Source organism: Megalopta genalis, chromosome 4, assembly GCF_051020955.1.
Source record: "Megalopta genalis isolate 19385.01 chromosome 4, iyMegGena1_principal, whole genome shotgun sequence".
NCBI classification, from domain to species: domain Eukaryota; kingdom Metazoa; phylum Arthropoda; class Insecta; order Hymenoptera; family Halictidae; genus Megalopta; species Megalopta genalis.
Genome location: NC_135016.1, coordinates 13,929,236 through 13,941,888, shown reverse-complemented (window position 1 = coordinate 13,941,888; position 12,653 = coordinate 13,929,236). Strand labels below are relative to the sequence as shown.

At 33.8% G+C, this 12,653-nt stretch overlaps 2 protein-coding genes across 8 annotated transcripts in view; both read left to right on the top strand.

Moving 5' to 3' along the window:
- Positions 1-7,759, top strand: part of for (cGMP-dependent protein kinase for) — a 233,158-nt gene extending 225,399 nt beyond the window's left edge. For all 6 annotated transcript variants that reach the window (XM_033472767.2, XM_033472804.2, XM_033472795.2 and 3 more), the window contains exons 5-10: positions 838-1,010; positions 3,490-3,636; positions 4,630-5,076; positions 5,775-6,074; positions 6,568-6,630; positions 6,787-7,759. In XM_033472767.2, coding sequence (XP_033328658.1) covers positions 838-1,010; positions 3,490-3,636; positions 4,630-5,076; positions 5,775-6,074; positions 6,568-6,630; positions 6,787-6,952 — 1,296 coding nt within the window. In that variant the 3' untranslated portion in view covers positions 6,953-7,759. The remainder of the gene's footprint in view (positions 1-837; positions 1,011-3,489; positions 3,637-4,629; positions 5,077-5,774; positions 6,075-6,567; positions 6,631-6,786) is intronic.
- Positions 7,760-8,660: 901 nt separating this feature from the next.
- On the top strand, positions 8,661-12,615 carry Ppcs (phosphopantothenoylcysteine synthetase). 2 transcript variants are annotated; one of them, XM_033472624.2, is made up of 8 exons: positions 8,661-8,840; positions 10,414-10,545; positions 10,662-11,250; positions 11,331-11,461; positions 11,554-11,651; positions 11,767-11,981; positions 12,044-12,226; positions 12,288-12,615. In XM_033472624.2, exons 3-8 carry the CDS (start codon positions 11,122-11,124, stop codon positions 12,465-12,467), a joined length of 936 nt encoding a protein of 311 aa, XP_033328515.1. In that variant the 5' UTR covers positions 8,661-8,840; positions 10,414-10,545; positions 10,662-11,121; the 3' UTR covers positions 12,468-12,615. The 2 variants fall into 2 exon arrangements, with proteins under 2 accessions (XP_033328515.1, XP_033328506.1); XM_033472615.2 differs by having other exon boundaries at positions 8,661-10,545.
- The last annotated feature ends 38 nt before the right edge of the window (positions 12,616-12,653 follow it).

The following is a 12,653-nucleotide window of genomic DNA, read 5'->3' as shown; positions in this document are numbered from 1 at the left end:
TTTCTTAGGAACCTCTGTGACTATTGTCGCATTATCTTTTTAATAAATAAATTCAATTAATTTTACGTTCAATGTGAAATAAATTTTCAATCGTTGATCGAAAATAAATTCGTTCATTGTGTTTTAAATGCGCAAGAAACACATTAATTTTTCGTTAAACAATAAAATAGTTATGAAACTTAATAACTAGACTGTGGATTTCATGCATTATTATTTATGCATTATGCTAAAAGTGACTATGTCGCATTCTCTTCAAATTATTAAAATCATTAAAAGAAAACATTATCTACTTTCTGGTTTCTACAATTTGTTTAGAAAATGTTTATTTTGCATAAAGATCTACAGTCTGTTAATAACATTTGTCTGAAACATTCCGTTTACAGTGACGTAGGGTTGTGATGAACAATATATTTCACAAGAACAAAAGCGTCGAAATATAATTAGAAAAAATATGTCGTGATAAAATTCATTCGATAAATTGTTAAAAGTATTTCTACAGCCTTTGAATAATTTGTTCAATACTGTTGGACTAATTAAAATAACGTAACATTGTTGCGATTATGGAATCATTGCTATTATTATTATTGCTGTATTAATTAATATTTGCTATTATAAAAAATATATGATTTTACTTATTAAAAGTTTGATCAAATTAATAATAAAATAAAGACATTAGTCATTTTTTTTGTTATTAAATATTGCCGTTTGTCACTTCTTTATTGTGTTTTAAAGATCCATTTGCTGCATAATTGCCTGAAATCTATACTCTGTTTTGTTATTTCTGAAATTTTGTGGTGTCAGATCCGTTCTGACTTTATTGTATATTCTGTTCTGTAGACTTTCTACAACAATGGAGACTACATAATCAGACAAGGAGCAAGGGGAGACACGTTCTTCATTATAAGCAGAGGTCAAGTGCGTGTAACGATAAAGCAACCTGACAGTCCAGAAGACAAATACATCAGGACACTCGGCAAAGGTGATTTCTTCGGTGAAAAAGCTCTCCAAGGGTAAATACATTTTTTCAGTTTCTTTACCATGCTTTCCGGAAAGACATAATTTATCACCCATGATACTGAAAAACGTCTCGCGCGCGTAGTTAATATACAAATCAGTAAAGTATGAAAGCAATTTAATTGAATTCTCCAACGATATAAAAACAATTTCATATAGTGTGTCCGTACTTGAGTATAAACAATCTGATAAGGCTTTTGTGATAAATCCATAGTTTTGTACGTATAAAAATATAGATACGATCTAAGCAATGATCCAACAAAAAATATATTATAGTCTCTAAAAGACTGACATTTCGTTATGGTACTTCTTGAATCAATTAAATAAACAGAAAGTCTTCTGCGCTAAAATATGCAGTAGACTAGGTCAGATTTGAAATATTTGATTTATTTAGATTTATAGATTTATAGATTTGTAGATTTGTGGATTTGAAGATTCGTAGATTTGTAGATTTATAGATTTATATGTATATTATTGATTAGATTTATATATTTATGTCATATGCTGATTAAATAAAATTAAACAAAATGTGTGTGCGTACAATTTTTAGTATTTTTGTCGATGAGTCTTCAAATTGGAAAAAATAAATTTCTTATTTTAATTTTTGTAAAATAAGTTAGAAAAACGAGAATTTATTGTAATTAAAATAATAGTTTTTCAGTTACTATACAACTTGTATATTCTTGTTGACAAATAGCTAAACTGTATTCTTTCTTTTTCGAGTAATTAGGGTTCTAAATGGTTCTTCAGCTCTGTGCTGTTACATCTTATTTTATACAAGAAATTTGCATTATTACAAATTATTACTAATATCATAATTAGAAGATGATTTACATTTGACATACACTGAGACTATGAGACCTAATTACAGTAAAACCTCGATTGTCCAAACTTCTAATACCTGGATTTGCTATTGTCCGATCCTGTTCCAGATAGAAACAACTCAATCGAATTTTAAGACGCTCCGTATACAATGCCATTTACTATAAATATCAGTAATGATTTAGCCTACCACTTTATCCAAGCAACGGTTCTATTATCCGAACGTTCACGTTCTTCTAATTCATTCGGATAACCGAGGTCCTGTTGTATTACGAGCTTCTGAACATTGTAAGGGTTAATTAAGAGCGAACTCACGGTACATGTTGCGTCAAGATTATTACAATTCCGCGTGCACGGAAGAGGATAATAAAACGTTAAGAGATATTGCAGGTATTAAAGAAAAAAATATAATTAGAAGAATCGTCGGGGAGAAAAATGAAGATTGAGATAAAAACGGAGTCGGGAGTGGGAAGTTAAAAGAAATGTAGACTTACCTCAATGCTTGAAATGGAAATAAACGCGATGAGAACAAAAGGGCAGCAGTGTAAAGGAGTTAATTGGCAGAATAGAAAGGGTGAACCGTCGAACATTTATTGCTGGAACAGGATGCGGGAGTCTTAAGAAACGGAGGATAGAATAATGAGTAATTAGAAATGAACCCTGTGATAGCATTATGTTTCCTCGGACTATGAAACATTGCATTCGGATTTGTCTAAAAATCTTGTCAAAATTTATTAAAATACTCTTCGCTATATAGTTCAAAGCTGGAAATAATATGACAAACTATCTTTACAAACTTTGTAAAAATTTAGTAAAATACCCTTTGGTGTCTAGTTTAAAGCTAGAAATGTTGCACTGAAATTATTCTGGATGAATGGGAAGCGTTGCAACATAAATTTAAGTCGGATAATATGCATGTTCAAGGATAGGATTAAGAAGATACATTTATTTAAGTAGAATTATGTACACTTAAGTGTGCGAACAAGACACACGTATACACATATTGTATACACATTATTTAACATATATATATTATTAACGTGAGCTTGTATGTAATAACTTTGTTAATGTCGTAGAATTGAAACAATTCATGAATACAATCTTCCATAACTCCCCATAAGAAGCACACTTAAAGTCGACCGACAGCTGTTGTAAACACAATGATTGATAGACATAGTATAGCGGACTTAAGAAAAATACATTTTTAATATAAAAAGTGATCAATTAGTATAAATTCTTAACGTAAAAAGTGATCGATTAAAATAAATTTTTAATATACAAAGTGATAAATTAAGATAATCTTTTAATATACAAAGTGGGGTCGGTTAAGATAAATTTTTAATATAAAATTTCATTATAATAAAAGATTTCTAATTTAATATCTATCACATACAATATACACACAAATATATCTATTGCATACAAAAAATTGTTTCAATACATGCACCGCGGGATTTTAGGATCAGAATATACGGGCACTACTTTCACACAATACATATATGTATCTCGAATTTTGAATCTTGAAAAGGTTGTTAATAAATGTTTTCGGATAATAAAGCCTTAGAATTAAATTTCGCGAACGCGACCAACGGATTTCTAGCTCACTATGCGCAGAAGTTTCTATAAAAAGGGATGTATCTAACGTGTTCGCAGAGACGATCTGAGGACGGCGAACATCATCGCCGATGATCCGGAAGGTGTGAGCTGCCTGGTGATAGACCGTGAAACGTTCAACCAGCTGATTTCGTCCCTGGACGAGATCCGTACGCGGTACAGAGACGAGCTGGCGGCAGGAAGAAGGTGAGCGCCTGCTTAATTCGCGAATGGTAACGCTATCGCGTTGGTAACAGCGTCGTTGTTATTAATCACGTTAGCTCTCGTTACTGCTAATTATACGCGACTGTAATCGCGCGTGAATCGTTCGTTAAACTCCCCGTCTCTGTGCGTTGTGTTTCACGCTTGCCACTAGGATGGAAGAATAGAGGCGCACACGATCTCAGTGTAAGTTATGGTTCGGCAATTAAGTTAACGTTTCGCTTTTTCTAAAACGTGCCGGCAATTTGCATTAATTGCCGGGTCCTCGCAATGAGGTGAACTCTTGGGAAAGAGAAGAAGATGCCAGAGGAAATCCTTCCGAGCATTATTAAATCGCAGCGCACGATGGCGGCATTGATGGAACCAGATGTGATTTTCATACGAATCCAGAAATTCAAACTCTCTTTGTTCCGTCAGTTCTCGATTTCTCACCGAATATTAATTTTTCATCAAACATTCATTTGTTTTCGTTCGAGAAACAATAACGTTTATTAAATGGCGTTGTGCTCGTCGAAATTTGCGCATCGAACGGTTCGCATCGCGTCAATCTTGTCAGATATTTCATTTCGACGAGCAAAATGTCGGCTTGATCTCGAACTTTTCCGAACCGTTACTTCTATTTCATTTCTTCTTGTTGCGTTCACTTTTTACTCCGTGTCTCGAGGAATCTGAAAATATCCTTGAAAACCTAAACTAAATAAATTCTTTATTTACCAACTATAATTGCCCCATTGTCACTTGTCTTTTCAATTTCAATGCTCTCGAAGATACTTTCTTAGATTTACGCTTCGTGTACATAGAAAGAAAGCTTTTCGGAACACGAAGTAACGATACCAGCGTTAAAATGATCGAAAAGCTGACTTCATCGACCGTGCTTCGCCTTACATTTCGATACCTAAATGCCGCCATTTTCGTTAGAATATAAAGTTTCGAATTCAAAATGAGCCGACTCATCATGAAGATAATGTTTGAACGCAGATTGAACGAGGAATTCAGAGAACTGAGGCTGCAAGATCTTCGGCCATTGGCCACCCTTGGCGTGGGTGGTTTCGGAAGAGTCGAATTAGTTCAAATATCTGGCGACAGCTCGAGATCTTTCGCCCTGAAGCAGATGAAGAAGGCTCAGATCGTCGAGACGAGACAGCAGCAGCACATTATGTCCGAGAAGAGGATCATGGGCGAAGCCGATTGCGACTTCATAGTGAAGCTGTTCAAAACCTTCAAGGACAGGAAGTACCTTTACATGCTGATGGAGGCCTGTCTCGGCGGCGAACTGTGGACGGTGCTTAGGGACAAAGGACACTTCGACGACGGGACAACGCGGTTTTACACTGCCTGCGTTGTCGAGGCTTTTGATTATCTCCATTCTCGGAACATCATCTACAGAGATCTCAAACCGGAGAATCTTCTTCTTGATAGCCAAGGGTAAGGTCGGACGAAATAAGATTGTTATCTCTGTGTAGCAGCGAACGAAACCAATAAATTAAGAGGATCACACGAAAATATCGAAAAATGCGGGATGAATAAACTGCTGTAACTTCCATTTTTGTTGCAAAAAAGGAGTGGCAGGCTGAATTTGTTTTGAGACGACTTTATAGAGGGAAGTCTCCTCTTTACAATGATCTTGAAGAAATTGTTGTAAGAATTTTTGTCGGCGTTTTAGCGAATTTTGCATGAAAAGTGGGCCAAGAACGTTTTGGAGAAAAGCCAGTGTAACAAGTCGAGTATATATTACATATATAAAATATCACATGAAAGATTATATTCGACGTTATACAAAAAGTTATGTACGGAACCATAATAAGATTTGTAGATTATAGATTAAAAGAAACAAAGAATGTGGATGTGTTCATTTAAACTTGTTAAAATGATTAAAGAAGAGAACTTTCACTTAGCTCCTATGTCTTGCAATTGACGCAGACAATTTCTATTTTGCATAAAGATCTGTAGTATAGTTATAACATATATGTAATTCGAAGCCAACATATAAAGCTAAAGTCAACAAAAACGATATGGAAATTACAAGAGATAATTAGATTGTTTCGACAATACATTGAATTTGTCTATTTTCCTCTTTAAATATTAGAATAAATGTGAATGTAATTAGCAAATTACCTTTTCAGATACGTTAAACTTGTCGACTTCGGCTTCGCCAAGCGTTTGGATCACGGAAGGAAGACATGGACTTTCTGCGGCACACCTGAATATGTTGCACCTGAAGTGATTTTAAACAAAGGACACGACATCAGCGCTGACTATTGGTCCCTTGGTGTTTTAATGTTTGAACTTCTTACGGGTACACCACCATTCACTGGCGGCGACCCTATGAAAACTTATAACATTATTCTAAAAGGAATTGACGCCATCGAATTCCCGAGGTCGATTACACGAAATGCAACAGCATTGATTAAAAAGCTTTGCAGGTAAACGCTAGAATCTATTTTGTTCAATTTGTATAACAATACTAAGAGAGATAGCTTCTGTAAGTGCTACTTAATATTGTTCATAATTTTAACTTATGATGATGGTGCATTCGTAATGTACATATTTATTTATACACATGCATTTATCATATTCATAGTGATCAGTAAACACATACAAAGAAACTATGAGTTAAAAAGTATCATGAATATAAAATATTATTGCATAATGATATCTCAAACTCGCTTGTTTTAGTACGCTCAATGATTGGTGACAAACTTTAAACTTTTTATTGTACTTTTATTTCTATGCTATTATTTATAATTTTTATTATATAATTCTATTTATTATTTACATTATTACGTCGTTACAAAACATCTTACAATCATACTTTAATCAACATTCTAATACACCAACCTCAATATATTTCCTATATTGATTTATTTATTTTAAACTAAGGTAACTGAATAGAATGAAACATGTACATATTTACAGGGACAATCCAGCAGAGCGCCTTGGTTACCAAAAGGGTGGCATTAGCGAAATACAGAAACACAAGTATGCCTTTACATTATATACTTGCAAAATTCGTGAATGTTTCTAGTTTATAGTGTTATATGATTATAATAAATTTCAGTTATTGTTAGCAATTACCATAAATTTATAGTTATTATATTATAAGAGTTATATTTTAACACTGATTTTCATGTTTAGATGGTTCGATGGTTTTAACTGGGAAGGTCTAAGATCACGGACCCTCGAACCACCAATCATGCCACGTGTCCAAGGTGCCACGGACACTACAAACTTTGACGAATACCCACCAGATTCAGATCCACCGCCACCGGACGATATATCTGGATGGGACAATGATTTTTAGCGATTGTGAATGTCTATCTAAAGATATGATCTATTGTCAAGGGAAAATCAAAACAATTTATTTCATGTTCAGAGGAACGCAAAATAGTCGAGAAACTGCTGAAAAATATGACTGTCGACATCTGCATTTATTCTGCAAACTTCTACTATGTGACGTGTAAAGAATCATATAATATCGGCTATACTGCAAGTAACGTGGAGGATGAAGGAACTGGTTTGTGATAGAAAGTTACATCTTAAACAGCATTGTTTTCAAGTACCTCCGATTCACGTTGGTCCATTCGATCACCGGAAGTAAACGGAATAGTTTCTTATTGCATTATATAGAGAGAAGAATTAATAAAAACTACAATTTCAACACCGCCCAGTATCGAAGTGAACTTAACGCGCGTCCAGCTTAGAGAATTTATACGACACGCATAGATCTGTGTTCCGTGAAATGAAACTTGTGCGCACCACCATAAGACGCGCGTGAAAGCGTCAAGTGCCATGCCTGTCAGAGGTAAAGTCAAAACCTACCCCCATGTGTAGTGCATCCCCGCGCGAAAGTGCACAAAACGTAGTCAGCTCAACCGGAAGTAAATTCTTGCCATCAGACTCACAATGTGCACGCGATTTCGCGAAATAAACCATTGGAATCTTCATGTCCGGTTCATTGTTGTTTGATTCACTTTATAGTTTATTGTAATAATCCTATTTTAATTAATTATGAGAAAAAAGTGACTCTTGTAAATAATTGATTATAAATATATTAGGTAATGTCCAATGTATATCGATATTAAATAAAGTTTTATTAATGCTAACTGCATTCAATGTGTTTCCTTTAATCCGTGTAGAAAACTAAATTGAATTCGATTATTGAAAACTATGCAATAACTTAATGATTATGATAAATGTGATAAAATGCTTTAAAGTTAAATTTTTTTTTTATTCAGCACATTCTTCTTTGTTTTTAATGTAAATAAGAAGTTGTAAACTAGTTATTAACTTAAGTAAGGAATTAATTGTTTTTATAGTTTAGTCGTGGTTAATGAGAACCGTTCTCATCTAGCTTCGTAATTCTTCGATATATTAATTATGCTGAAGTTAAAAAGAATCTCCTTAAGTAAACTATGACATAGAATACATAAAGGAAAGAAATTCTCAAATATAGCGTAAATTTGTATGGTCGTACGAATATATTTAAATCGTCCAGCGAAAGTGGTTTGCATTATGAAATATGAAATATCATAATTATTTGTGTAGATCAGGGGTGTCAAACTCGCGGCCCAAGATGAACATTTTTGATGTCAAGTAACAGGACGTAAACAATAATTTAACTTTATAATATGTTTATTACAATGTACTAGTCAAAATAAAAATATTTGTTTCTATGAACATTGATTTTTTTTTTGCGGCCCACCTAAAGTTAAGCATTATTTATTTATTATTATGGCCCAAGTTAGCTTTTGAGTTTGACACCCCTGGTGTAGATGATTCTTAAAGATGTGTCCTTTAAGAATTGTTTGTTAAAGTCAATACTTGAGTTCGGTTTAGTTCCGTTCGGATCAAAAAAGTTTGTCATAGTTAAACGAAATTTAAATTTTGCGGGTGATTGCCGCTTACAGAGATATTCCCGCAAGATGTCTCTATATAAATTTTCACTTCCACTAATAAACGTTGAATGTCGCCACTATCGTACAGTGTTGTCAGATCTGAATTTTTGCCCATAAGAAGATAATGCACTGAGGTTAACTCAAGTCTGTGAACTAGTCTACGAACTACGAACTCGTACCAAGTTACCAAAAGTTCATCAGCCTACCGTCGATGGTGCTGAGATAGAAAATCAAATCCTACAACACTGGTGTCAGTGTGAAGGATATCCGAGATGCATACGAGCTACGGAGCACGTAAGAGGAAGAAAGAGCCACATATGGCTCGCTGATCTACACGACGTCACCGTGAACTCGATGTATAAACTATGCTATTAGGTCATTAAGTATGAAATGTTCGATTTTGACACTGAAAGTTTGGTTTATTATATCTCGGGCCTTGCTCTCAGGTCACCCGCGTGGTTCATTTTAGATATCAAAATTTCCAGATTGAAATTTTTCAAACCATCAATAATACGTACATTAGCCACATCCTTGCCACACCATTTCGATTCAACTGCGCTGCATTAGTTCCAAGACGGAACTCATATGCGAAAATAACGCGAATTTTTTACTTATCCATGGCTTACAATATTTAACCCTCGGACAACAATACGATAGACTACTATTAAAAACAAAAGAGTACGTCTGAAAGCCACATGGTATATCCCTTCTTACTGCAAAAAAAAAACAAAGGACAATCGAAGTGAAATATCGGAAACATCGGATATCAAACTTGATGCTTTAGATAATCGTACATTACATACTTAATGACCTAATAGTATGAGATATCTGCAATTTTGAAAGAGTGATATACCGATATTGCAAACGTGTTGAACTATTTTAATATTCGACATTAATGAATACGCGAAAATGTTTAAATTTAAGAAAGCAAATTGAATTAATCAAATGTGAGATATTATGTTTAATTAATACCCATATAACGAAATACTTACTGGTGGAAAATTACGTTCCCACCACTATTTTGATCTCTTTGCAGTGTTTGAAATAACACGCACGCACTAGTGTTTTAAAAAATGTTAAAAATTATTAATACCCATATAACGAAATTTTTAACGAAAATTACCATTTACTGGTGGAAAATTACGTTCCCACCACTATTTTGATCTCTTTGCAGTGTTTGCAATAACACTGCAAAAATTAAGTTCACACAACGCGATGATTGTTAGTGAATATAAGTAGGTAGCATCCAATAATATCTAAGGTCTGAACTTGAAGCCTGATGTCATAATCATCTGTACGTCACTATCTATCGTGATCATCTATTCTATTCAACTATTTCTCGTGATTCATCTTTGCATCATTGAACTCGTGGCTTTTTTGTACACGCACTATATTTGAGGCCATAAAATTCATTGACAAGTTATTATAACTTTTATACCATTAGAGATATTGAAATGAAATTTTTACTACAAATAATTAAAGAATAATAATTTTTAGCTATTGATAACACTATCCGACACGATTTTTGATTTCCTATAATCACTATGAAATTCTTACAGAATTTCACTCCCTGATCAAGAATCCGAAAATCGAATTCCTCCGTCTCCCTCAGTTTTCGAAAAAAACGAGCTTCTGTAAACACCCAAAATTTTTGACAAAAATTAGGCATTGCATAAAAAGTGAAAACGTTGGAAAGTTCTAATCCATCTGAAAAGATAGAGGAGAGTTTCCCGAATATAGTGGCATACAATTTATTATTTTTTTAGGTCATAAATAGCTATAAATTAATGTCAAAGTTCAAAGAAATGCCGACGTACGTAGTTTTCCCGCAATATTTTTGTATTTTTAGAAACAGTTCTTTGTCCAGGATTCTGTAGACATTTCTGAAGAACGACGTTTTGCCGTCGTATGCTCTGCTGCTCGCTTCTCTCGGCTCGGTAGGGTAGAAGCTATACGTAATCAACATCGATTGAGGGATCCAATGGGGCACCCACTTTGAGTAAATAATATTTGGATTTTTTTTTAGTATTTTAGTGTTTTGTCTTTTTCCATATATTTCTCTGGCTTACTTTCTTACTTTCTTTTGCTCACTCGCTACTTCCTCTCTTCATCTAGAATTGTTTAGCTGTGCAGCGTTAACCAATCAGAGAAGAAGCAGATTCTCTACCTGCTCCATACATCTATGTAATATCTACGTATCTCGGTAACGTAACAGAACATTTTTATCGATTGCGTGCTTTAAATTTTTTATTGCGTCACAAGAGAGCGCTTGTATCACTTGTAATTTAGATCTAACCATTATATCATATATACGCATAGTATTCACATCATGTATGTATGTACGGATAATTTCTAAAAATATATGATATGAAAGATAAGAATGGTTAACGTGCAAGTCAGATGATTTCATCTATATGCGACGCTATTATAATTTTGCCAGATTCCATGCGTTTGTTGTATTTTGTTTGATAAAACCATTGCTCGTTGGAAAACTGTGATTACTTTTTTAGTCTATTAAATTTTAAAAGAAACAGTTACCCATTCCACTTTGTTAACATTACTGCACATTACAAGTATGAATTCATCGTGGGAAGATTTTTATGGAAAAGATTCACCACCTCAGGATCTCGCGCAGAATGAAACGTTGTTGAAAAAATTTATCGAATGTCAATTGAAGAGAAATCAAGAAACCGTTTTGATAACAGTGAGTTTTATGTTGCAGAATATAATATGTGATATTAATGTTGCAATACAACGTTATATGATTCAAATATATTGTTGTAGAGTGGAGGTACAACAACGCCCTTGGAACATAACACAGTACGATTTGTAGATAATTTTAGTGCAGGAACAAGGGGATCTGTATCCGCAGAATATTTTTTGGAAAAGGGATATGCTGTAATTTTTATGTACAGGTAATCATTTCGCTATATATTTGTTAATAGAAGAAAACATCGCTTTACCACAAAATTGTCCTGTAATCTTAATTTCATCAATTTGTCAACAGGGTTAAATCTCTGGAACCATTTTCAAGACATTTTATAGGACAAAAGTTTCTAGACATGTTAAAAATCGATCAACAAGATGGAAAATCCAATGTTACAGGTATAAGTTGTTTAGTTAAAGTAACAAAACATCATGTAACATTGTTATCATATGCATATCTGTTAATCGAGTGATAACACATGGTTTGATCATGAATCTCTATATGTATTCTTAGTATTGCCACAGTATGCAGAGAAGTTAGCAGGAATATTACAAAAATATGAAGAAGCATTGAGTGAGGAGAAATTGTTACAACTTACATTTACAACAATTTCTGAGTATCTTTGGCTGCTGCGATCTACATGTGCGATGCTAGCTTGTCTCAAGAACAGAGCCATATTGTACCTTGCAGCTGCAGTTTCAGACTTTTACATTCCATCCAATGAGTTGGTACGTCCATTCAAGATAATGTTTACCAAAGTTTGTAGTGATCATGTAATCATTATTTTCAGTCAGTTCACAAGATTTCTTCGAACGAACCACCAAGGATATCGCTTCAGCTAGTACCTAAAATATTAGCTCCTTTAGTGAATCTTTGGGTTCCTGAAGCATACGTTGTCTCATTTAAGTTGGAAACCGACGAGGATCTCTTAATCGTTAAAGCGAGGGATGCGCTTAACAAGTATAAACATAATGTAAGTAATTTCAATAGTTTATTCGACGAGAGTTAATTAATTAATAGCATTTTTCACGCAGTTGGTCATTGCTAATATGTTGCAAACTCGAAAGCAAGAAGTAACAATCGTTAGTCACGAAAAAGACTATGTTATATCGCTTACGAGCGAACAGTTGAGTATGGGTGAGGAAATCGAACGATTAATAGTCGCGGACCTAGTCGAAAGACATAAAGATTTTATGCAATCTGCCAAGAAATAAGTTTTAGGTAATATTAAATAAATATACTACCTAATCGAATGATCGGCAACTACTGTTATCATATTTTATACATTGCCATAACGAAATATTTACGATACTTGTAAAAAAATTGAGCCTATTTACTTGTTAATACATTTTTAACTACTTACATGTTAATATATTCCATTGCATTGTCTCGTTATTATT

Coding starts and splice junctions, on each gene's coding strand:
- Ppcs (XM_033472624.2), top strand. CDS start 11,122: ATGAATTCATCGTGGGAAGATTTTTATGGAAAAGATTCACCACCTCAG. Junction 11,462..11,553: donor GCTGTAATTTTTATGTACAG/GTAATCATTTCG, acceptor ATTTGTCAACAG/GGTTAAATCTCTGGAACCAT. Junction 12,227..12,287: donor TTAACAAGTATAAACATAAT/GTAAGTAATTTC, acceptor TTTTTCACGCAG/TTGGTCATTGCTAATATGTT.